The 27,462-nt window shown below is 36.2% G+C and overlaps 2 protein-coding genes across 9 annotated transcripts in view; one reads left to right on the top strand and one right to left on the bottom strand.

Moving 5' to 3' along the window:
• The window catches only part of SLC25A40 (solute carrier family 25 member 40), a 54,378-nt gene extending 50,198 nt beyond the window's left edge, over window positions 1-4,180 (top strand). The window contains exons 11-12 of the mRNA XM_032876006.1: window positions 3,406-3,486; window positions 3,868-4,180. Coding sequence (XP_032731897.1) covers window positions 3,406-3,486; window positions 3,868-3,980 — 194 coding nt within the window. The 3' untranslated portion in view covers window positions 3,981-4,180. The remainder of the gene's footprint in view (window positions 1-3,405; window positions 3,487-3,867) is intronic.
• Window positions 4,181-7,705: 3,525 nt separating this feature from the next.
• Window positions 7,706-27,462, bottom strand: part of RUNDC3B (RUN domain containing 3B) — a 150,649-nt gene continuing 130,892 nt past the window's right edge. For 7 of the 8 annotated variants that reach the window (XM_032875931.1, XM_032875941.1, XM_032875950.1 and 4 more), the window contains 2 exons: window positions 21,936-22,057; window positions 7,706-10,119 (listed from right to left, as the gene is read on the bottom strand). In XM_032875931.1, the coding sequence (XP_032731822.1) occupies window positions 9,974-10,119; window positions 21,936-22,057 (268 nt within the window). In that variant the 3' untranslated portion in view covers window positions 7,706-9,973. Of the gene's footprint in view, window positions 10,120-16,648; window positions 16,733-21,935; window positions 22,058-27,462 lie in introns of all 8 variants that reach the window. The other variant, XM_032875967.1, reaches the window with a different exon arrangement.

Genomic DNA, 27,462 nt, shown 5'->3' on the forward strand with positions numbered 1-27,462 from the left:
TGGGCACCACCCCCAGTGGACTCTCACTCAATAGGTCTACGGTGGGGCTCGAACTTTTGTATTCTGCACGTGTTCTCTACATGATAATGACTGTACATCCTCCTTGAGATGGGCATCAGGGAAGCATCTTCTTTCACAAGACTCAACTCTCTATCACTGTTTTTTTTCTACTGTTTCTCCAATAAAGCTCAAAGGAGAAATCTTTAAGCCTTAGGTCTTAATTTTATATGATTATTGTTGGCCACTTTTACTGGTTACTCTGCTTCAGCTACGAACCAGTCATATTTAGTAAGACATGCTTCTTCTGATGTGAATGATAAACAGCCCGTATTTTTTCTCATTTTTATATTATTTATCCCCACTGAAGAGGTAAATCAGCTCCCTTTAGAAGTGGCTTTCTCCACTCTAGCTCAGCTACACTGAATCCATTATCTCTAAGCAAAAAGAAGAGTAAGTGTTCTGTAGAGAATGATGCTGCGTTCCTTGTAAGAATGTTATCTCTGTAGAAGCACTCCTCGACTGTGTCTCCCATCCATTAGCTGACTCCTGATTCGAGTGCACCATGCTGGTCTCTACAGACAAGTGAGGCCGTCTCCAGGCCCTCAAACACATCATAATATAATGGAAAAGAAGCATAGTAGGTTGTAGTGAGTCCGACATTTCAAAATAGAGGTAACTTTTTCCTCACTATGAGTCCATCATTTACAATTTAAAAAAATTTAATGTCACCTTTCAGCTTTTGAAACTGGCTCATATCCACCGGTTTTTGACAGTTCCAGTTAAACTTCTTTTTCTGTGAGCATATTCAGTATTTTAAAATACTTCAACAGAAACTTTAAAACCATTAAAAAATGGTTATATGTGACAGACTTGTGAAGAAAAGCTCAGTCTTAGTAGTCATGAGGACAGTGCCAACCAGAAGGGCAGCAAGAGGACATTTTATCTGTGCCAGGTTTTGGGGGAGAACATGGAGCCGTGGGAATGCTCCTGCCCAGCAGGTGAGAGTCCAAGTTTGGAAAATAATCTGGCAATCTCAAAAAGGCTCTTTGAACAAGCAGTTTCACCTTCGGTATGTGCCCTAGAAAAACGTCTCACCTGTACAAGGATACTCACTTAAGGATTCTTAATCTCAAAAGTTAGAAAGCACTGAAATAGGCCCTGGCCAGGAAGCAGGTAAACTGTGATAATCCATGTAATGCAATAACACACAGCAATTAAAATAAATCAGATACACCTGCTCTTGGCCATACAGATAATCCTAAAAAGCACATTACAAATGTACAGTGTGCTAGCATTTATACAAAGTTTAAGAGCATGAAAAGCTAGAGTATATGTTATTTATGGATGTGTTCAGATGTAGTGAAAGTTTAAACACAAGCATGAGAAAGGTAAAGGAAAAAAGAAACACAAGAGAGTGGTTACCTCTCAGGAGAGAGGAAGGAGGACACCGAGAAGGAATATATTTGCTGTATAGTTGCTAAGATGTGATAAGTGTGGATGGTCAGTAAATGAGTGTTTCTAGGAATAACTCTAGAGGGTTGGAACTTGGCAGGATACTTCAGAGATTCCATTAGAGTGTGAATGAGGCTTACCTTCAGTTACAACGCTTTCCGTCCATTCTCTTCTGCAGTAAGTGCATGCTGCTGTTTCAATAGGGACCACTTTGGGGCATGAATCCTTCAAGATCAGAAATACCTGGCTACTTGGCTTCCTTTCTTTCACTAGGTGTTTCCAAAATTTAATTGGAGTAATTTAAACATGAAGTTGCTGACTTGTAATATAAAATTTTGGTCATTGACTTTAGAAAGTTGTATTTTTTCATAAATACTTTGTTCTTGGTTTCAAAAATGTATCCTTCCTGTCGGATTGCTATAGTTGTTATCTTTATATTTGTAGTATTTATATTGATCATAATATGGCTTCCTAAATAAATGCAAAGCCCCATTTATCTTCACAGAGAATCTGATATTTCTCTAAATGAGATTTGAAATAATGAGCCCATTCCACTAAGGGTGAAATTCTAAAAAGCCATTTTGAAAGCTCTCTTTCTCTAGCCTTCTCCTTTTTTTCCCCTGGGCATGCTTAATAATACATGCTTTAATCCTCCTGAATGACTCAGAGTTGTTGTCATCCACGTTCACATGGACTGTCGTAGTCTTAGAATGCAGCTCTGAGCAGCTAATGAGGATGCCATACCAGTGTTTGCCCCTCATCCAGCTGATATCAAACCAAGACTTTGACAGCCTCGGTGTGTCAGCTGTCAACAGTGTTCATTCGGTAGTGTGCCTGCTTCTTAGCAGACTTTTTTTTTTTACCTACTGCATCTAGTAATCTGTGGGCTAATTAACCCAGCTGCTTAGAATCATTGTGTAAAATGAAGATAAGTAAACTTCGTGCATGAATAGCTCATTCGTAGCTGTATGTTTAAATCTCAGTGACATCTTTGTTGTTTTAAAAAAAAAAAGTTTTTACTTTCAGATTTTTAAATGGTTGCAAATAAGAGAGACGTTACTGTTAATTAACTGTTGCAGATGCCAAGTGAAGTGTGTGCATTTTTTATAACTGTACTTCTAGTGACTGTAGAGTTTGAAATATTATTTTTTAATCAAATTTTATAAAAATACAAAATTTTGATTTTAAAAAAGGCTTCATCTACCCTTTGGAAGAGACAAAACTAATGTAATTTTTATCAAGACTGGCACATCTAGGGGCACCTGGGTGGCTCAGTCAGTTACATGTCTGCCCTTGGCTCAGGTCATGATCCCAGGGTCCTGGGATTGAGTCCTGCATCGGGCTCCCTGCTCAGAGGGGAGTCTGCTGCTCCCTCTCCCTGCTGCTCCCCCTGCTTGTGCCCTCTGTCAAATAAATAATCTTAAAAAAAAAAAAGACTGGTACATCTATTCAGAATGGTTTTAATAAAGGCAGACAGACCTCCCTAGGGAGAACAAGCTATTCTTTTCAGAACTTCTTGGGAAAAAAACACTTTTTAAAATGTATACAATAAAAATGTCATGAAAAATGGTTATCAGGGCTTGTTTGGCTTTGGGAACCCCATGAAGATTTTTACACATCTTCTAAATTTTTCATTATGAAAGATGTTTAAGGCAGGGAAATACGTGTAAAGGATATGACCCACTACCAAGCTTAAGAAACTTAATTCATAGAATCCATCTGTATATTCCTCCTCGATTATATCCAGTCCTCTATACCTTAAGGTTATCATCTTTTTCTAATTTTTCTTTTTAAGGATTTCAACTGTTAAAGTTTGAAATTTAGGTAAATAGATTTGTTCTTATTATAATGATTATACACACCAAAGGCCATAAACATTTTTATGTGTATTTGTATATTAGAATTTATTAAATGGTAATCTATAATGTATCATTTCTTTATTTTAACATTTAGTTTCTATACCTTTGCCTATGTCAACCTGGACTATCATGAAGAATATTGTTGCTAAGAATGGATTTGCAGGATTATTTACAGGTAAAAATACTTGCTTTATCAAATTGTTGAATAAAATGATAACTTTGACATCTGTCATCTTCCTAAATTAACCTTCAGCAGGAAATTATTGAAAACATTCCCTATTTATGAAAACACATTGATGATGTTAAAGTGAACATATTAGGGGCATTTGGGTGGCTCAGTCAGTTAAGCATCTGCCTTCAGCTCAGGTCATGATCCCAGGGTCCCCAAATAGAGTCCCATGCCAGGCTCCCTGCTCATGGGGAGTCTGCTTCTCCCTCTGTCCCTTCCCCTGCTTGTGCTCTCTTGCTATGTCAAATGAATAAAATCATTTTAAAAACTTAAATTTTTTAAACGTAAAGTAAAATTTGTACTGATTTTTTTCTATTCTCTTTTCAGGCCTCATTCCCCGTTTAATTAAAATTGCTCCTGCTTGTGCCATTATGATCAGTACCTATGAATTTGGGAAGGCTTTTTTCCAGAAGCAAAATGCTCGAAGACAGCAATACTAGTGATGCTGTTTCAACTGGAAATAATAACCAAAGTCAAGTAATAAGATGGAGACTTAGGCAAGAACTCTTTCACCATTATCTCAAAATGATTTTATGTATTTCTTATAATTTAAATGAGCAGTAATTTCTACTTTGCCTCTGAATCATAACCCTAATTTTAAAGTAAATTTTGTTATGCTGATTTTTGAGATATTGAAAAAGGAAGGTATTCCAGAAATCACAATCATTAAGTGTTCCTGTAAAGAAGAGAAAAATTACTCCTTAGCACTGAAAGTGAAAATCTCTTGGAGAGTTTGATATTCTAGATTTCGGTATATTGTCACTGGGAATGTGTCACATAGATCAGAACAGTTTGAATTGTGTGCTGAATGATGTGCAGAGTCTAGAAGAAAAATGCCCTTCCTTCATACACTCTTAAATCATGCACACAGATACTTAAGTATTCCAACAAAGTACATAATAGATGGCAGTCTTTAAATAACGTTAATCACGTTTACCTAATTACCTATTAGATACTTTAATTCAAGTTTTGTTTTTGTTTTATACCTCCCATTGCCGTTTTAAGGCTTCACCCATATTAGGATTTCTTCACCCAAAGGTAATGGCTATTTTATCTTTATGAACCAGAATGTAACTGTTTATGTGATAAAAATATTTTTGGTGACTAAAAACTCTATTATCTACTGTTTCTGCAAGAGAGAAGGAGTCTTTACTGATTGTCTTAAATGTTTGGCACAGTGAATCTTGGGTGTACAGTGGGAAAAAACCACATTATATTTAGCATGGTAAAAATAATGTTTCAGCCAGGGAAGGGCCTCGGGTTTCAGCCATCTTGGAATTCAGGTATCACTGTTTGTGGAGCTCTTGAGGTCACTTGTATTGTCTTCTTCTAACAACACTGAGATGAATACAATATAAGCCACAAAATACTTCCAAAATGTCCCTTGATTTTATACATCTCATGTTAGTATGCTACATCAAGAGACTAAATAGGCAGCCGTTTCCCTGAAGAAATAGCTTTTAGTCAATACAGGCTAATGCCTCAATAATGTAGCTTGTGGCTATAGGAATGAAACAAAGCTACAACGGCAGCACAAAAATAATTTTTAAAAAAATTTTCTCAGGATCTATATCCCATAAGAAAAAGCACTTTATTGCAGTCTATGTATATGCTTTGAAATGTGAAGTATTTTTTTTTCCCCTAAAATAGAATAGTATAGGTAGGTGACAGATCTCTAGTGTTGGTAGAGGAATTATGTATTTTATATTTTAGTAGAAAAGAGTTCATATGTTTCATCAGAAATAAAATATATAGGGTTTGTAATCTTGTTTACTTTATCCTGTGTTCATTTACCTTAAGTTTTGCAACATTCATATCTATAAAATCATAAATGTTTGACTTTAACTTACATTTTCATTAAAATATTTTATGCTTTCTTAAAATTATCACTGTGCTTCAAGCTGAATATTTTCAAATAAAATTATGTTAATGATGTACTTTATATAAGAAAGTTTATCTTGAACACTGCTGCTTAACGGTATTAAATTTAAGTTTACTTTTGTCCTGTTATGTTTCTTTTTGGTAACTGGTAGAAAAATTTATAATTATTAAGAAGCAGTCATGTATTTCAGCTTAATAAAAATACCAGTAGAGAAATTCCCACTGCCCTCCCTCCCCCAAAACAGACTATACTTATGGAAAATTCTTCCCATTTATACCTAAAATAAATTTAATTCCCTAGTAGCTTTTCTAGTACATATTACAGCCATGTATCTGGATAAAAAGGGTGAATTGAAGCTTTCTTTATACTTATATATTTATACTTTATACTTATATAATTTTAATTGAATTTAATTTTAATTTTAACAAAAAATAGCCACTAAAAAGCACTTGACAAGAGATTATATTCTTGGTAATGTTTCTGAAAGCAAATAGTTTCAATCTATGCGAAGTTTTCCAACAAATACATTTACTTTCTTAGGTGTGTGTACATTTTTTAAAAAGAAGTTCAAGTATTACATGTTTGCCACCTTCCATACAACACACATTTGACTTTTGAAATAATAGATATGAAGTTAAATTTTCATTTCTAGGAAACTATTCGGTATACTTATTTAACTACATGACTCCTTTAAATTCTTCCCTCCTTCTGGAGCATGAATTCCAGGGATATGGGAAAGTTCCGTGTTTCAGGTTTTAATTTTTTTCCAAAATGAACTTTTTAAATAAATTTTAACCTATCATTTAACATTTCCTCAGATTTTTTACGTGGTTGGCAGTTTAAGAAGCACATGAGAGTAGAAGTGCTTCAGATACAGGCTATAAATAGAAGCAGAGCTACTGATTGACAGAGGGCTGCAAAGGGAGTGATGGGGATGATGAGGACGCAGAGCATTTCTCCACTGAGCTTGGGGGCAGAGAGGGAGTGTCAGGAAATGCTTTTAAGATTAAGACAAACGGGGGGCACCTGGGTGGCTCAGTGGGTTAGGCCGCTGCCTTCGGCTCAGGTCATGATCTCAGGGTCCTGGGATCGAGTCCCGCATCGGGCTCTCTGCTCAGCAGGGGGCCTGCTTCCCTCTCTCTCTCTCTCTGCCTGCCTCTCTGTCTACTTGTGATCTCTCTCTGTCAAATAAATAAATAAAATCTTTAAAAAAAAAAAAAATTAAGACAAACGTACCTGGAGGTGGGAGTCTCAATCAGGCAATGGAATTCAGTCCCGGGAAGGAAAAACAGGAAGGCAACTGGAAACCAAGCAAGTATTTTTGGTACAGGTCTAATAATTATCGAGTGGTTGTTCTTGGTTTGTTTGTTTTTTTTTTACCCCCCCAAGACCAGCAGTTATTTTAACTGAAAAGAAAAGAAGGTAGCATAGTTGAGCACAGCACACACCAGAATGTGTCACCTGTAGTAAGGCTGAGTTTTATGTAGTGAAATTTTGGCTTCATTTGGGTTTTAGAGAAATAAACAGTGCTATAGGAAATGGGGACTTACATAATAAGGATTGGTTTGGACCAGAATAGACTTTGAAAAGGGACCATAAGGACATTGATGTGATTTTTATCGGCCCCTTCCTATCAGTTAAAAAGGACTAATTCTAAAACTAAATAGAAGCTGCTTCACTTCCAGAAGAACAAGGGGAACCAATTAAAAAATATTTAAGAGCTCTGATGTTCAAAGCAGTTGTGTGACATTTCAGAAGTAATCCATCGTATTTGCTGATCAAAACTGGAGATCTTACCTAACAGTAGGAACTTTGACAAAGAATTTCCCTAAGTTCTAAATTTGAGACACACTTTTAATCAATCACTTGAAAACTTGTGTGTAAATCTAATAAAGATGACTTAAATAAAAACTTAGTTTATATCATTTCATTCAATGCTGACATCACCTTGATGCCATCATAGGTGCTGGGAAGATGATGATGTTTCCATTTTATGGTGAGAAAACAAACATGGCTCTTACATAATTATGTTATTAGCACTACCAAAATCACTACCTGTATTGTACCATTTCAACAGATACTATGTATTATAAAGCAGATCATGTTATTTTTTTAAATAAAAGGTATTTAATTTGAGTTGAAATAAAGATTTCTCTAAAACTTTTTGTCATATTAGTATTTTAGTGCTGAGTAATATACACTTACCATAGTTGCTAAAACAAAGTTCAGTGTACAACTTGAATCCAATAACTTGTCTTGAAGGAAAAAATATAACCACTAATGCATGGTACAAAACTTTTAATATACATGCAACAAGTATAGTACATCAAGGCAACAAAATACACATGGAATTATTAGCATATAATTCAGCATTCTGTTTTGGGTAGGGTGTGTAAACAGTAAACACCACCACCTAAAATTAAAGATTGAGACATACATTGTTTCCTCATGCAAACATTAACTACATGTATAACTAGTGTGAAATGAACTGTATAGAAACCTGAATTCACATTAGCAGATGAATTTTATACCAGGAGCTCCAAGAAAGGAGGAAAAGTCATGATCCTCAGATGTCATGTTTAAATCTGCATATAGCAGCATGTTAAGATGCACAAGTTACTGTATGCATTAGACAAATCTGGAAAATGTGATCAATTATGGAATCTTGAATTTCCTTCCTCTATTATAAAAATGTATGGAAAAAATTTAACAATGATTTTTTTAAATTACTGAGGAACAATAAATATCAGTTGAGAGTGGACCGTGGATAAAGCATTTGGAACATTCTGATCGTTTTTTAGGAAGGCAGCAATAGAGCTTAAGGCCAACCTAAGAATTTTCAAGTTCCTCTCCTTAGCCATTTTCCTTCTTCCTGCTCCCAGGGTTTTCACTGTCCTCATTTTTTATCTTCCTTCCATTCCCATGCTCAATAATTGCTTCGGGTACCTCACTCATAATAAGGTGTATAGAATTAAGAGGAGGTACCACTAAATTGTTAAAGGTACCATTTTTCAAGAATATTTGCATTTTTACAAGTACTAAAGCCTTAACCTAAAGGAGTAAAAACTCTTGAGTATGTTCTGGTACTTCTAGGATAACTTATTTTAATGGCTTCCAGGCCTCCTTTGTCCCTGAAATGACTTCATTTGAACTTCCCTATAAGACTGGCATTCTTATTATTTATTATCTTAAATTCCAAATTATGAGAATAAAGCTCCTAAATCTTGCAGAGAACCACCACACTCCTGCATTTCTAATACAAAGAATGATGTAGTATGTTCAGCACTCTTGCCTCCTCTGATAAATTGTTGTACTGTTCCTACATGTCAAGCTACTGAGTTTAAATGTAATGTTTTATTAACAAACAAAAATAGCATATGAAGTCCCCATTTAGTATTGTGTCCTCTTCATGTAAACAATGTATAAAACTTCTTTGGCACAACTGGTCATGTTTTCCTCATAGTACTTATGATAGAAAATATACTTCAGGCATTTTCTCTTTCAATATGGTGGGATTTTGATGGATGAAATCTATAAATTTCCAAAACTGCAAAAAGATTTTATAGCACATAATTTTTTTAAAAAGGAAACTAATTTTTTTTTCCTGTAGAAGTGTAGGGATTTCGAACATTAACATCGGTTTTTAACATTAACATGGCGTGATTCATTGTTGCGCACAAGGGAGAACAAAACAGCACTGTATGTCAGACATATTGAGGAGTATGATAAGACTCTAGTAATCCTTACTTGAAGGTTCTCAAATCCTTACAGGGACTCGAAGTCTTTCCTAATACTTTTCAACATCTGTTCTACATTTTTAAATGTTTCCAACTACTGAGGAATATTTGATATTTTTAAATAACCTTTTAGGAAAATCTTGGGAAAACAGTTTATTCATTTTACCAAAATGGTGTAAAACACTTTCCCTATGACCCTGACAAATTTAGTAATGGCCTAAAGATACATTCCTACAAATTTTATAAAATGTTAATGGAATGTTGTACCAAATGATAACTATTAAAGAAAAAGTGAGTAAGCCACTATGAAACCAGCTGAGAACCTCCTCCTCATACAAAAAACAAGGCATTTAAACATCAGAACCTAGGAAGAAATGAATGAAAAATGAAATTAAGTCATTTTTTAGAAAATATAACCACTGAATAAAAGTAAAAGAAAATACTTAGCTTTGTCTCTGGAATAAAACCTTGAACTCAGTCTCCGGCAATTAAGGTACATTTAAATACATGAAAATCAGCTGAATAATAAATTTACGTCACAATTTGCAATGGATTATTAATTTAGAGGATATTTAAAAGTTTTTTAAGCTTATTCATTTTTAAACTTCCTCAGTGACAAATATAAGAATCTTAAAATGGCAGGATCATTTTCTCTCAGAAGGGCACATGGAGTGGACTGAATTCTCTAATAGAAGCAATAGGATTCCAGACATGTGCCAGAACAATATAAAATTCCAAAGGTTTTCCCAGCAGTCAAACTTATGTAAATAGAACATTTGCAACATAAAAACTTCTGGCTCTGACATAAAATTTTTCAGGATGGAGTTAGGCCTGGACTCGTCATCTCTGTTGTGGGACTTGCAAGGTAGTCATTAGATTTGAGGCTTGTTAGAGATTTGTAACTTGCCACTGATGTTAGAGATCCACAGAGACCGAGTAATGAGGGGGTATCTTCTTTACCTGAAAGTTAAGATTAAATAACAAATACTTAATTGCCCTTGAAGAATGTTACCAAAAGATCCTATAAAACTAAAACTTGCATAACTTTATAAAGTACTCCAAACATAGCCAGTTCTATATTTCCATAACTTCAATGCCATCCTTCAAAAAACATTACCAGAGGATTATGTGTGCTCCTCATAACATTTCTAGTTATAGAAGTTTGAGATACCATGTTTTAGGACAAAAATAAAAACTTTACCTTTTTTTCCAGAGTATGTTCATGTTCACTTGGTAAAGCATAATAAACTAACAGTACCAATGCCCAGGCCACAGAAATACCAGGAAATCCCTGTGTAGGTTAAGTAATGCAGCAGAAAGAAGCAAAACTGCTTCCGTTCAGGAGGAGGGCTGGATTGGGAGAGCTTCAGCCCACGTACTGAACATTTATTCAGCTTCTACCTTGCCTCAGGAACTTTGTCACGTCCTGGACTCCAGTAGGCCCGTGAGGAAGACTGGCAGATCTGTTTTCAAAGCTGGGGAACACAGGTTCTTTCCAAAGCTGGTTAAGTTTGCAAATACCAGCTAGAAGTGGCTGGTTTGAGGCTCTGAAGGGCTGAGGTCTTTGAAAATTAGCAGGTTTCCAAAGTAGATAAAAAGCTTAAGTTTTGCTTACACAGTTATAGAAGTCTAAACTGAACCAGACGGCAGGTGTTTCTGAACGCTATCTATAGTTTAAATGGCCCCTCTGAAGTGTTCCTACAGTCCTTTGAACTCTAACCTACCTAGTTATACTGTATGATAATTGTGGGGCTCTCCATTCTTCTAAACCATACACTGAGAAAGGACCTGGAATTTCTTGTGTTCTTTATTATATTCCCAGTGCTGAGCACATAGGAGATGCTCATTAAATAATTATATAATTAACAAATCATGATTTCGTAAGAACAGTGTTGGGACCCAAGAGAGCTCCTATGTCTTTTAACTGTATGACCTTAAGAAAGGCATCTTCTGTGAGCCTTTCCTTTGTAAAATACCAAAAATGACTAGCTATGTTAACTTCATAGTTTTGCTGACAAGCACAATACAGGAAAATATAACAACATTAGAAAAAGATACAGAAGAGTAATTGTTAAATTCCAATTTAAAATGTTTATTGTGTTCCTTTAGGGTCAAAACATTTAGATGTTTCAAGGGCCCTTTTAATGTTTAAGCTTACTGACCCATTTCAGGCCAGAATCAACTTTCTGGAATTCTTATTAAATGCTCCTAGAACTCAATTGCTTTAGATGGTCTTTCCAAATTTCATATTTTAAATGTACAATTCAGTAGCATTAATTATACCCACAGTATTGTGCAACCATCACCACTATTTCCAAAAATTTTCATTACCCCAAACAAATTTTCTACCCATTTAAGCAATAAGTATCCATTGTCCCCTCACTCCCAGTCTCTGGAAACTCCAATCTACTGTCAATGAATATGCCTATCATATATCATTCTTACAAGTGGAATCATACAATATTTGCCCTTTTGTGTCTGGCTTTATTTCCCTTAGCATGTTTTCTCAGGCCCATCCATTTTGTAGTATGTATCAGAACTTTATTCCTTTTTCATGGCTGAGCAGTATTCCACTGTATGTTTATACTACTTTTTGTTTATCTATTTATCTGTATGGACACTTGGGTTGTGTCTACCTTTTGAGTACTGTAAACAATGCTGCTGCACACATTGGCACACCAGTATCTGTTTGAGTCTTGTTTGCAATTCTTTGGGAATATATACTTAGAGAACATTTTTTAATATAAAGATTATCATACAGTAATGCAAAAGATGAAAATCTAAATGTCTAACATGGTTACACAATGAAGTACTGTAGAGCTGTAAAAGAGAATCAGAAGGATCTCTACTTCTAGGTATTGATTTCCAGGATACCTGGATTATGTTAGGAAATGGTTCACTGTTGGCACAGAGAATGATACTGTGAACAGACACAGCCAATGTCTGTCTTCATATTCAGAAGAGATTGACTGTGAATATGGAGTTCTTTGCAACTGAATTCACTTTTCTTTTCCTTATAGGTACAGAGGAGTGACATGAATTTTTTAAATCCACGCTTAAAGTCTAAAAATGAAAGAAGCAATGAAATGAAGAAAATAATCCCATTAACAATAGAATCTAAAAGAATAAAATACCTAGAAATAAATTCAAATAAAGAAGTGCAAGGGTTGTACATTGACAACTACAAACTATTGTTGGAAAAAATTCAAGGTTGAAATAAGTGGGAAAACATTCCATTTTTCCATGGGTTAGAAGACCATATTAAGATGGCAGTATTTCCCAAATTAATCTACAGATTCAGTGACATCCCCATCAAAATTCTAACTGCCTTTTTTTCAGAAATGACAAGTTGATTCTAAAATCCATATGGAAATTCAGTGGAGCCTGAATAGCCAGAACAATCTTGAAAAGGAACAAAGTTGTCCTGGTTTCCAAACTTAACTATAAAGCAAGACAGTGTGCTACTATACAATGGGTAATATAGCACTGGTAGAGGCCGACAGACCCACAAATCAGAACTGACAATCTAGAAATAAACCCATACATGTATGGGTAATGCATTTCAGCAAGAATTCTAAGACCATTTAATTGGGGAAAGGATAATTTTTTCAACAAATGGTCCAGGGGCAACTGAATATCTACCTGCAAAAGAATCAAGTTGGACAATTAGCTCACACCATATACAAAAACTTAAAATAGATCAAAGACCTAAATGTAAGATCTAAAACTATAAAACCCTGAAAAAGAAACATAGAAGTAAATCTGCATGACCTTGAATTAGACAATGATTTCTTAGATGGGACACCAAAAGGACAAGCAACCGAAAGGAAAACTAGTTAAATAGGACTTTGTCAAAATTAAAAATCTGTGAGTCAACACTAGCAAGCAAGTAGAAAGACATTCCTCAGAATGGAAAAATATATCTGCAAACCATACATCTGATAAGGTCTACTATCCAAAATACACTATCGCAACTCAAAAATCAAAAGACAATGCAATTTTTAAATAGAGGAGTTGAACAGACATTTATCTGAAGATGATATACAAATGGCCAATAAGCACATGAAAAGATGTTCAACATTATATGCATTAGGACAATGCAAATCAAAACCACAAAATTCTACTTCGCACACACTAGATGGTATAATTTAAAAGACCATCAATAACAAACATTGGTCAAGGTGTGGAGAAAATGAAACCCCTATACATTGCTGGTCGGACTATGAAATGCTACAATCACTTTGAAAAAGTATGGCAGCTCCTCAAATGATTAAAACATGTTCCAGCCAATTCCATTCCTAGTTATATACCCAAGAGAAATAAAAATATATATTCACACAAAAACCTGTACATGAATGTTCACAGCATTATTAATAATGGCCCAAAGTGCAAACTATCCAAATGTCCAAATGATGAATGGATAAACTGTGGTATATCCATACAATGGAATATTATTTGTGCATAAAAGGGAATGAAGCACTGATACTTGCTGCAACGTAGACAAACTGTGAAAACACAATGCTAAGTCAGAGAACCTAGACAGAGAGTGCCCAGGTGTCTCGGTCAGTTAAGCTTCTGACTTTTTTTTTTTTTAAGAGTTTAATTACTCATTTGAGAGAGAGAAAGAGAAGGAGAGACACAGGGACCACAGGTGGGAAGAAAGGGAGAAGCAAGCTCCCCACTGTAGGAAGCCCAACAATGTGCTCAATCCCAGGACCCCAAGATTACAACCCAAACTAAAGGCAGACCCCAAACTGAGCTACCTGGTGCCCCAAGCTTCTGATTCTTGGTCTCAGCTCAGGTCTTGATCTCAAGGTTATGAATTCAAGTCCTGCACTGGCCTCCATTACGGGCATGGAACCTACTTAAGAAAAACACGAACAAAAAACCTAGACCAAAACAGCTACATACTGTATGATTTTATTATATGAAATGTCCAGAATAGACAAACCCAAAGAGACAAAAAGTAGATTAGTAGTTACCCAGAGATGGGGGCACGGAGGAATCGGGACCAACTACTAACAGATGTAGGGCTTCTTTACTGGGTAATGACAAAGTTCTGGAATTAGTGGTGATGGTTGTACAACACTGAGTACACTAAACACCACTGAAGTGTATACTTTACAATGGTCAGTTTTATGTGAATTACAATAAAAGTTTTTTAAAAGTCTAAAGGTCTTCTTCTTTTAGAGAGAGTATGTGTGCAAGCAGGGGGAGGGTCAGAGGGACAGCAAGAGAGAGCATTCCAAGCAGACTGTGCTGAACACAGAACCCAATAAGGGCCTCGAACCCATGACCCTGAGACAACGACCTGAGGTGAAATCAAGAGTTAGGTCCCAATGGGCGGAGCCACCCCGGTGCCCCAAGGATCTCTCAAAATAAATATAAAAAATGCTGAGATATGTAGACAATGTGTTATGATTTAATTGTTGGCTTTTTCTTCTCTTTTTTGAGGCTAAATTAAATACTGGTGTATTTTAAAACCCAAGGCATCCTAGATTTGCTGAACTATGGGTAGCTAGTAGTTACTAGCACAACAACTATCACATATGAAGGGCTTAACCAATCCTTGAAAAAAAATGCCAACTTCTCACCCTTTTCTACCAACAATTATGGTACCACTTTAACTTCTGAGATGATCTTTATAAGATTTTATTTATGAATGTATTTATTTATTTAGAGAGCGTGCATGCATAAGTTGGAGGAGGGGCAGAGGGCGAGGAGGAGAGAGAATCTCTGGCAGGCTGAATGCAGAGCCTGATGTGGGGCTCAATCTCAGGACCTGAGATTATACCTTGAGCTCAAATCAAGAGTCAGTATTCATTCTAGAAAAATGGAGTCAGGTTCACAGAAAAATTTGCAAACCAATGTTCACTGCAGCATAGGCCGTTCAGGCTGCTATCACAGAAATACCATCAGCTGAGTGGTTAAAAACCACAGAAAGGTATTTACTGTTTCTCGTTTCTCAGCATTCTGGATGCTGGGAAATCTCGGAGGCAGTTACCTGTGGGTCCTATGTGTAGTTACGGCCTGTTTTTCCTGGCTCATAGCAGGTTCTTGCTGTGTCCAAAGGTGACTAAAGAGGCCAGGGAGCTCTCTGGGCCTCTTAAGAAAGCTAATGGAATTCATGATGGTTCCACCCTTGTGACCTACTCCCCTCCCACATTCTTCTATCATCATACCAGAGATTATGAATTTGGGGAACACAGACATTCAGATGAGAGTAGAGTTTCACAGCCCCTAAACAGAAACTCAGATATCCTTCAATAAGTGTTTTTGTTTTTGTTTTTGTTTCAAAAATGTGATAATACATATTATGGAATTTTTTTTACAAATAAAGGAATAAGTCACTGATACGTTTAACAACTTGGAAAGATCTCAGGGGAGCTATGCTGAGTAAAAAAAAGCTAATCCCAATGGGCTATATATTGTCTGATTTATACGGTACTCTTCATCATTCAATGACAAAATGACAGTCATGGAGGACATATTAGCATAGCCATGGGTTGGGGAAGGGGCAGACATAGGGCAAGGCTGGGAAGGAGGTAGGTACAATTAGTAATACAAGGGATCCTTGGGATGGTGCCCGTGTTCTGTATCTTGGCTGTGGCAATGTAGACACACACCTATGAGTATGATCAAACTACACACACTGAGGACGACGTGTACATCTGAATGAAATCACTGCACTGTATTGTCAGTTTCCTGGATGGGAGGTTATACTACAGTTTTGTAAGATGTCACCATGGAGCCAAACCAGGGAAGGGTACACGGATCTTCACCACATGTGAATCCATAATTACCTCAAAATAGGAAGTTCAGTTTTAAAAAGGGTAGCTAGAAAAGTTCCTCAAAACGTGATAAGCATTCAGGGAAAAGCACAGAATGTGAGGGAATGCTGAATGAGTAGGATAATCTTGTGCATATGTATTTCTGTATTATTTAAGTATTGCTTTGGAGTGAATTCCGAGATGTGTGATTGCTGGATTTGAAAATAAAAGCATACGTAGGAGTGTGTTAACTCTACATTAACTTAAGGAAGACTTAAAGGATCTCTTTCCATTTCCTTGACTCTACTTTTGGGTCTCTTAAGAATGCTTTCTAGCTTTTCTCACAAAAGGAATAAATTTAACAAGAAATAGTCTAAATATTTTATCTTCTCTGTTGCTATTTAAAGTCTTCCCTATAACTAATAGAGTCTCTCATTGCTTATTGCTTGTACATGTGAAAGCTATTGATTTCTGTATAATTTTATATTTTGCTACTTTATAGGACTTTTATTGTATAGTATTATTATTTCTCATTTTCCAGGTTCATGCTATCGTCTGCAAAAATCCAATTTTCATGTCTCTAGACATTTCTTCCTTAAATGCCATTAGCTTCTACCTCTAGTATAATGTTAAGTAAGTAGTAGAATCAACCGGTATCTTAGTATCTCCCCATTAAGGAAGATGCTGGCTTCCAGACAGAGATGTTCACACATACTCATGGAAAGGAAGTATTATTCAGTTCTTTTGTCTTCAGTGTTTGTGTCACACAGGTGTTGAATTCTGTCCAGGGCTTTTCTGGCCCTTTGTGGGGATAACTTTTTCTATCTTAGATCTATGAATATGGTATTATATTAATAGATTTCCTAATATCGACTCAACCTCACATTCCTGGATTAAATCTGCACAGTCATGTATCATTTCTTTATGTGTTGCTATATTCTCTTCACTAATATATTATTTAGAACTTTTATATCAATATGGATAAGTAATACTGGCCTATAATTTTTTAAATTTTTCACACTGTATTTATCAGGTCATACTTATCCCCAACATTTTCATTTATTTGTTCTTCCTCTATGATTAAATTGGCTAGGTCCCAAATTTGTTAATTAAAACAATGGTTTTATTAATTAGAACTATTTATATCAATTTATGGTTTCACCTTTATTATTTTCTTCATTGGCTTTTTATTTACCTTGTTCTTTTTCTAGCATTTTGGGCTGAGAAACTTAATTCATTTATTTTCTTTCATTTTTAATGAAAAAGTATATAAAAATTATTAATTTCCTCCAACTACTGCTTTAACTATATCTCACAAAGTCTGCTATGCTGAGTTTTTTTATTTTTTAGAAATTCATAATTCCAGCTTATATTTCTTACTTGCTATTTCTTTTCTTATATGATAACAAGTCTTTTTTTGTTTTAACTTCATGTTATTTGGAATGGTTTGTAGTTTGTTCTGTTACCTTTATACAACTAGAGAAGTGTAATGCTAGTCTCAGTCTCTTCCCCTTATAAGCTATTTGATCTTTTTACCTAGAAGCCCTGAATATGTTTTATTATTAATATCTAATAATTTTAGTAGATACTACTTGGTAGTTGATTAATATAGGTAATTTTCTCAGGCACTTTGTCAGCCCTGTCAATTTGTAGATTTCAGTCTTTTATTTCCAGACATTTTTCTCAGATTACAGACTCAGTATTAGTTCTGCTCCACTGTTTTACCTTCTTCGGTGACTCTACTGATATAAAAATCCTATCTTCTTTTTTTAAATAAGATTGATTTATTTAGAGAGGAAGAGCGTGCATCTGAGCAGGGGGAGGGGCAGAGGGAGAGGAGAGATGACTCTCCAGCAGACTCCCTGCTGAATGTGGACCCCCCCCCGACCCATGTGGGGCTCAATCTCACCATCGTGAGATCATGACCTGAGCCAAAATCAAGTCAGATGCTTAACTGACTGAGCGACCCACGTGCCCCTAAATTTTCTCTTCTTTGCTTGACTTCTAATTCAAACACTTCCTGACTCATTTTAGTTCTTTCCACATCACATTTTCATTCTCTTGGTTTTCCTGCCTTTCTTCAATGTTGTATATTAAGATATCTTTCAAATCTATTCTTTAGACAGCTGTTCTTTAATATTTTCTTCTAATACAATTTTGCCTTTTCCGCCATTTCTTCTGGAGTAATGAACTATCAATTCATTTCTTTCTGTTTCTTAAATTTTTTTTTTTTTTTTTTGAGAGAGAGAGAGAGATCACATGCTGGGAGGTCAGGGGTGGGGGGATGAGGGAGTGGGGGAAGAGGATATCCCAAGCAGACTCCCCACTGAGTTTGGAGCTGCGTGCAAGCCTTCATCTCATGACCCTGAGCCCATGACCTGAGCTCAAATCAAGAACTGGATGCTTAACTAATTGAGCCACCCAGGCACCCCTCTTGAACATTTATGTTCTTAGTTTTTGATTTCTAATTTAAAATGGTATCACAGCTTTAGATGCTTGTTTGAGGATACTTAATAAAATCATATGGTTGTACTATAGTCTTTTTTTTTTTTTCCTGCTTCATTACTATTTTCCTGGGGGAGGGTTTCATTAGCAGAATTGTTTTTCTCAACTTAGACAATTTTTTTTAAAGAATAATAATTTTGTACACACAGGAGAGTTAGCTGATTTGGCTGGTTTGTGAAAATTTTAACTAGAGGACACTCTTGTATCAGGGTATCAAAGTATAGTTTCCTTACTATATGGCTTTTATGGGAGGGCAGGAAGGATACTATGGGTAGAAAGAATGTGTGTCCAAGGGGTGCCTGGGTGGCTCAGTGGGTTAAGCCTCTGCCTTTGGCTCAGGTCATGATCTCAGGGTCCTGGGATTGAGCCCCGCATTGGGCTCTCTGCTCAGCGGGGAGCCTGCTTCCCTCTCTCTCTCTGCCTGTCTCTCTGCCTACCTGTGATCTCTGTCTGTCAAGTAAATAAATAAAATCTATAAAAAAAAAAAAAAAAGAAAGAATGTGTGTCCTTCAAGTTTTAAGAAATTTTCTTTAGTGGGACACCTGGGTGTCTCAGTCAGTTAAACGTCTGACTCTTGATTTTGACTCAGGTCACGATCTCAGGGTCATGAGATTGAGCCCCGCCCTGGGCTCTGCACTCAGGGCCACAGGAGGGGGGTTAACTGGGGGGGGCGTGTCCTGCTTGAGATTCTCTTTCTCCCTCTGCTTCTGCCCCTACCCTCCCAAATTAATAAATAAATCTTTAAAAAATAAAATAAATTTTCTTTAAAATTTTATACTATCCAAATATATTACAGCTCTTTTTTCATTGCTATATTTTAGTTAATACATTTTTTGACAAACATTTCTTTTTGATCATTTTATTTGGGTAGGGAAATTCTGGAAGTCATACTTAATCTGTTAATTAACCTTGAATTCTTAAAGTCAGTACTTCACTCTCCCTGTCCCTGTGTATTCATACACTTTATTTTTTAGAGGCATTTTAGGTTCACAGCAAAATTGAGCAGAATGTGCCAAGATTTTCCGTATCTCCATACAGAGCCTCCTCTTATGAACATCCCCCACCGAGTGGGACACTGGTTATAACTGATAAACCTATGCAAACACATCATTATGAACCAGGGTTCACAGTTTACACTGGGGTTCACTCTTGGTGCTGTATGTTCTATGGCTTGGACAAATTTATAATGACAAGTATCTACCATTTTAGTATCATACAGAATAGTTTCACTGCCCTAAAGGTTCTCTATGCTTCACCCATTCATCACTCCTCATATATATATATATGTTTTTATAGGATAAAAATTACCCATTATCAATCTTAACCTATTACTATTAATATGCTTCTAATGATAAACTGATTTAAATCCTAAATAAATGTGTCTTCTACACAGAGAGTCATCATAAAAAAATCCACTAAGAGAATGGATTAATTTTTAAAATATACATATTCTAAATTATGAGAGTGAATTCAGTTTACTCTCTTCCACCTACATTTGTGCCACTAGGATACTCTATTTTGCTATGTTTATTATCCACATCATCAAAAAGATTCATTTTTAGTCAGTATACACTATTTACTGAACTATTAAAATAGACTTACAGCCCTCTGAGAACATTTCAACAACTATCTTAAAAGAAGCAAAAAATTCAACTTAACATAATTTCCCATTGCCTGAGCCTTCTTGTTTGTTTGTTTTAATTTATTTATTTGACAGACAGAGATCACAAGTAGGCAGAGAGGCAGGCAGAGAGAGAGGAGGAAGCAGGCTCCCTGCTGAGCAGAGAGCCCGATGCGGGGCTCAATCCCAGGACCCTGGGATCATGACCTGAGCCGAAGGCAAAAGCTTTAACCCACTGAGCTACCCAGGCGCCCCCTGAGCCTTCTTGCTAATTGAATTTTTACTCTATACTATCTCTACCTTGTTCCTCACATTCTATGACATTCATTCATTATATACTTACTGTATCAACTCTATCAATAATTGTCTATAATGTGACAGGCTCTGGTAATACACTGGTGGAAAATATGGACAAGATTCCTTCCCTCATGAAGCATACATTTTAGCAGGGAGCTGAGGACAAAAACCATAGTGTAACAGAGGACAGTGTGACAGAGTGCCTAGGGTGGGTGAACATGGATATGGAGATGATGGTTATTTAAGGGATGGCAGTCAATGAAAACTTCTTTAAAGTGATATTTCAATAGAGACCTGATAAATGTTACCATTCAAAGACCTTAAGAAAGAAGTTTCAGGGCACTAAGAAAAACAAGTGCAAAGACAGCTGAGGCAGGAACCACCCTGAAGGAACAGCTAGGAGGTCAGTTTGCTGGGGTGCGGGGTATAAGGGGAGGCAGATGCTGGCAAGGACATGATCATACAGGAGGCCATGATAAGCAGTCTGGATTGTATTCTGAATGTCACTGAGAGCCCCTGGAGAGTTTTACGTTTGGGTATAATATTTTCTCACTTATGTTTTCTAAGATCACTGATGACTATATGGAGAATGGGCTATGAGGGGACAAGAATGAGAGAGGAAAAGACCCAAGAAAGAGCCGTGGCAGTAGTCCATCCATGCAGCTTGCCCCACGTGGCTGGAGAGAAGGTAGTAACAGTGGAGATGATGAAGAATCAGTGTAGACAGCATGTGTGGCAGGGAACACGGACAGGACATCCTAGTAAGTGGAATGGAGTGGTAAGGGGTAGGAGGCGAATGTAGTGACATGGGTGGTGGTGCTATGTACTGCCGTGGAGCAGGCAGGAGGAACTGGAGACCCAGAGTAGTGCAGGTCCCCCTGCAGTAGGGAACTCTTTCCCAGCCCCCACCTCACACGCACTGGCACGCAGAGAACTGGGAGGCAGAGATAAAAGACCTGAGCACCGTATCATACTCGCACCACTTATCCAACCCGAAGTGCTAGCCTGTGCTGGGGGCAGGAGAAAAAGTAACTCTGAACCAGCTAAGCTACTGGAGTTTAAAAATGCACAGGTTGAGTCTTAGACAATGAAATGCGATCACAGAAACTGGCCTGAAATGTTTTGTTATTGAACCAATATGTTGTTCAGGAAGATGCAGGACAAGGAAAAGAGGGGTGGACAGAGCACAGCCGAAAGCAGGAGCAGGAAAAGCTGCAACTCTCATATTCGTTCCCAAGGTATTCAAAATACCCAAAAAATGAGCTACTAAAAGTGACTCAAGAATGAGGAAGTGGTCAGCTGTATCCAAAGCTGCTAAGCAGTTTAACAGGACAAAGGCGGAGAACCGACTTTTGAACTGCAGTGGGGGAGCACCTTGATCAAAGTCGTGTTAGTACTGGGGAGAGACACAGAAAGCCCAATGGGCATAGGTTAAAAAAGACCAAAGCAGAACTTTTTAATCCTCCTAAGCTTCATTCCTAGCACGCTTCACAGAAATGTCACTGCTGCTCTTCAGCATTCCGCAACCAAAGCATACGCAATGCAGGGAATAGTAATTTCCAAATAGATTTTGTTTCTCTTACCTTCACTGATTAAATTTAATGTGTCTTGTTTCCCATCTCCTTCTTGTGACTGACCTGGATCCAGTGAAGTCTGAGAAAGGCTGACTTCAGCTGATAACTGGTCAAGACTTTGATAACTTTTTCTGTAAAACAAGGGTGAAATACTACTTGGATTTCTTCTCACAAAAAAGAATTTCTAGAGATATTCTTTAATGATTTGCTTCAATTTATTGAATTTCTGGTTTATTTCTCCCCAGTTCTTCCCCTAAACTCTGTCTCTATTGTTGCTACAATATGATCTCCATTATACTTTTCCCTCCACACTCTCTGGAGGCCTGCATGTTTAATCTATTGAAAAAGGAAAAGAAAAACAATTTGTCAAACTAATTTAAATCCTTGCACCAATTTTGATTATTTAGCTCGTGAGAAATTGGCAACCTTCTGGTTATTATCAATTTTCATAGAAGCAGAAAATCTACAGATTACTCTTAATGCAGAAACCAAAATGACATAACTTAATAATGACCTAGTATCTCCTCGGCACTTAAACATTCTTCAATGTTTTGATATTTTTACAGACGGCTTTTACATAATAATAAGTACAAATTATCACAAATTCCTGCAATTTAGAAGTTTAAAAATGTAGGATAATAACATAGCTGTTTCTGTTAATACACTATCAAGATAACCTCCTTTCCTTGTGTATTTGCTACTGTGACCTCAATTTCCATTAAACAAATTAATGAGAAATGAATTATAATAGAGGAAAAATTCAGTTATACATGGAAAGTTATTAAGGCTTATTATTACACCTTCCTCATATTTGTTTTGTCAGGATAAAAACAACTCAAGAAATGCATGCAGCTTTGGTATTATTGACATTTCAAGAATAGAATGGAATTCATTATTATTTCCAAATACATGGGATCCAGGAGAAAGAATATGCTTTTCAGGTTTAACCTCTATTACCCAAGGTAGCCAAATCCTAACTAATTTCTTAGAAATGTCATATATCCTATGATAATATTACAGGAAAGTATATATAATTTAAATGATCTATTCCAGAGCTACTCTCTATTCATACATACACAGTAAGCTTACAAATTTATTGAAAGTATATATATTATGCATGAGGGGATATATACAACAGTATCTATTTGTTTTTTTCATCTAAGAAATGAAGGATGAGATGATGGAATAATTTTACCACTTTACAATGTAGGCAGTGTTCTCATTTTATAACATGATGACTTTTCAAATGTCAAGTATAAGAGTTCTTAGTTATATTTTTAAGTAGCAGGAAATACTACTGTAGGAAACCACTGATAATTATTACAATAGATAAAACACAGATCAGCTATACAACATGTAATAAAGAAAGATACCCAGTATTTATATAATGCTTACCAAATGCTAGGTACTGTTCCTACACATTTTATATATATTAACTTATTTAATCCTCACAACTACCCTGCGAGGTTGGAATTACAACTATTCCCATTTTATACAGAGTAAACTGGGGCACAAAGAAGAGATCAGATTTTAACCGGGCAGCCTGGCTTAATTCTGTCCCCTATCTAGACTATCTCCTTCTCAGTACAGAAAGAAAAAAATTTGGTTTTCTGTTTTATTAAAAACCTTCTTAAAGAGCAGCCTTATGGCTGAGACTAACCATGTAAACTATACAATATTGAATTATATCACTGAAAATTTTACTTGACTTTCATTAAAAGTTTATTTCTTTAGCTACAGAAGAAAGCAGGAATGCAGGAATTCAACAAAGTTATGAATTTTCTTTCCTAATTATTTTTCTATGCCTAATAGGTAGAAGGCTTGTTTTTATACTTTTGGCTTTAAATGAGTTTCTGACACTGGTTTTTTCATCATAGGAAACTTGATAGTTAATATTAAATTTTAAAAATTCTAGAAATATTTACAAACAAAATACCCAGAAGCAAAAAAGACGTAAAATTAATTTGAAAATTATAAGGACTGAGAGCTCGTGGGCACATGTTTACAGCAATCTAGGACTGTCACTAGCTGCGGGGAGGAAAGCCTAGAAAAGCCTCCTCTGATAAAAGCAACATAAAATGAACTTTCTGCATTACCTACTGAAGTTCCTTTTAGATATTACATTTCCAAGTGGAAAGTGATTGTGGAAACTATCTACTCTTCAATTTGTTACATTAAGTGAACAAGCTTGCATTTTATAGGCTTCACTTAAGTGTAGCTAATGAATGCTAGCCAAATGCTAATGAATATAGAAACAGAACTTGGTAGACCATGATTTCTGAAGTAATAATGGAAAGTCTAAGCCAAAGTAAAGTCCCTTATTCAAAAGATACTCATAACAGTACATGTAATATTTTCCTTGCATGAAGATCATTACAGAGCCACCACCTGGGAGCAATCTAATCGAGCTGTTTGCAACAATGACAAGGAATTTCCAAATTCTTTTTCCATATTCTTACCTGATTGCCAATACAACTGGCAGCTCCTTCTGACAAGTATGTTGTCCTAGAGTAAACTGTCTGTGGGAGTTCTGCCTTTAAGAGGTCACCACTAAGTCCTATTTTAGAATTCTAGACTCCTTAACATCCTACTGTAAGATTCAAACGTAACCCACGAGTCACAAATCAATCAACAGTCTGTTCCCTGAAGCAGATTTTTTAAAATAGCAATATCTTTCTTCATCAAAGTAAGAACCCCAGACAGTAAGATAAGGAATCATGTCAACTATCATAAGCATCTGGGATGTACTAAAACCCATTTTCTTTAATATCTATTTAAAATTTTAAATCACTCAAATACAAGCTATTATACAAGGAAACCAGATACCAAATAGAGGCAAATTAAAAGCAACTTGAGCAATAGGCTTGAATTCACTTATTAATAAATTTTCTACAATCTTAAACTTTGTATCAATGATCAGAAGTCATGATGTGGATAATCTACATCACCTATTTTCCCAATAGATGTAGTGAGGTTCAATAATAATTTACATTATCTGGTAGTCATGGTAATCACTGAGCAAAAAAGAGTATTAGGCTCAGGAGACGTTATCCACATGAAGAAAATAAAAACACAGATTTGCACACTGTAGATGTAGAGGCACATGAATGTGCACGGAGCCAGTGATGGGCTGTTCTTTTTATTCTTAGTTTGATTTTCATAGAAATGTACTTAACGAACAAAATAAGCATTTCCTTTATCAGAATATCTATATACTCTTAATCTACTAAAATTAATGGAAGGATGCATGAGAGCCTGAAAGGGAAGGCCATATTTGAGTCAGGTCAATGCAAACCTCATAAGCTGTAAAAGATTTTTGCAGCCTCATTGCTTCAGGGAGTCCTACTCTGAAAGTACTGGGAAAATGTACATGGGAAAGAGAACTTATAAGACATCTGAAGTAATTATATCCACTCATAAGTCATCAAAAAAATTAGGCTACATAGATCACAAAGGGCATATAAAGGCTCATAATACTCAATAATCTGGTGAATGATAGCCAAATTAAAAGCAATGATAAATTTAGAAGAGTAAAAAAATTAAGTAGAAAATAAAAATATGAACAATGAATCTGATCTTTTAGGATGGAAATGAGTGGGCTAGGCAATAATCTAACAAGATTATATAACATATACTCTAGTAACAGTATATAACCAGTATCTAACAAGATCATGTGGCCTAGACTTTGCATATAAAAAACACTAAGCAGAACATACTGGAAAAAGAAAGTAAACAATTGCTATATGTGTGTGTTTTATACACTTATTTATTGTTGAGGTTTTTTATTTTTTTATTTTATTTTTAAAATTTATTTATTTATTTATTTTTAAAGATTTTATTTATTTATTTGACAGAGATCACAAGTAGGCAGAGAGGCAGGCAGAGAGAGAGAGGGAAGCAGGCTCCCCACTGAGCAGAAAGCCTGATGTGGGGCTCTATCCCAGGACCCTGGGATCAAGACCTGAGACAAAGGCAGAGGCTTTAACCCACTGAGCCACCCAGGTGCCCTTTATTTTATATATATATATACATATAGATGTGTGTATATATATATATATTTTTTTTTAAGATTTTATTTATTTATTTGACAGACAGAGATCACAAGTAGGTAGAGAGGCAGGCAGAGACAGAGAGGGAAGCAGGCTCCCTGCTGAGCAGAGAGCCCAATGCAGGACTCAATCCCAGGACCCTGGGATCATGACCTGAACGAAGGCAGAGGCTTTAACCCACTGAGCCACCTAGGTGCCCCTACTGTTGAATTTTTATAGTCAATCTGTAATGCTTTAAAAAATTTTAACATGATATTCCTATGTTTGAGATAAAGGAAAAGATATAAAACCGAGCATAATTAGTTAGACCTTGGCAGGTCTAAATAATCAAGAAAAAACTGGAAATGAGATTTTTTTTAAAGTTTTATAAAGAGTATAGTAAATGAAAATAAGTGTGAGATATTCTATTGTGAAAAGGATTCTTCTATGAGTAGGTAATAACACAGCCAGGTTATCCCATCACTCATTTTAAGAGAGAGCAAGGAAGGGAGCCTGGGTGGCTCAGTTGTTAAGCATCTGCCTTCAGCTCAGGTCATGATCCCAGTGTCCTGTGACTGAGCAGAGTCCTGGGATCGAGCCCCACATCGCATCCAGATCCCTGCTCAGTGGGAAGCCTGCTTCTCCCTCTCCAACTCCCCCTGCTTGTGTTCCCTCTCTGCTGTCTCTGTCAAATAAATAAAATCTTAAAAAAAAAAAAAAGAGATGGCAACTAGACCAAGAAATTCATTAAATCAAACAACACAATATCATTCCTTTTGGAGCTAACTCGACAGAGCTCCTAGAGAAATGCAGACATCCCATATTCTTAGCGGGAAATTATAATATCACATAATGACTAATTATAGGGCCAGTTTCTTTCTCCAAATTATCAAGAGCACTAATATTCCTTATTAAGAGGTTTTAGCCACCAGTTCCATAATTTGTAGGTTCTTGATAAATGTTTGTTAAACTTGCTGAAGATACTGGTCAAATTAAGAGGAATCAGTGATGAGGTTACTTCAAGAGCTTTGGCTTATAGTACAGATTTGAGGGGAGCAAAAACCAGATCCTGAGAAAAGCAATGATTTGTTTCAAACATGATTTACTGAGCACTACTCTACTCTGGAAATCCAGTCTCCATTTTTACACTGAAAAGTTTGGATTAGGTATTATGCTAAGCAAAATAAGTCAATCAAAGGAAAATAATTATCATATGATTTCTCTGATATGAGGAATTTGAGAGGCAGGGCATGGGGTTGTGGGGGGTATGGAGGGAGAGAGGGAAAAAAATGAAACAAGATGGGATTGGGAGGGAGACAAACCATAAGACACTTTTAATCTCATGAAACAAACTGAGGGTTGTTGCCGGGGGGAGTTGGATAGGGTGGCTGAGTTATGGACATTGGGGAGGATATGTGCTATGGTGAGTGCTGTGAAATGTGTAAGACTAATGATTCACAGACCTGTACCCCTGGGGCAAATAATACATTATATGTTAATAAAAAATT

The sequence above is a fragment of the Lontra canadensis genome, unplaced genomic scaffold, assembly GCF_010015895.1.
Source record: "Lontra canadensis isolate GAN:19392208 unplaced genomic scaffold, GSC_riverotter_1.0 scaffold2, whole genome shotgun sequence".
Lineage (NCBI taxonomy): Eukaryota > Metazoa > Chordata > Mammalia > Carnivora > Mustelidae > Lontra > Lontra canadensis.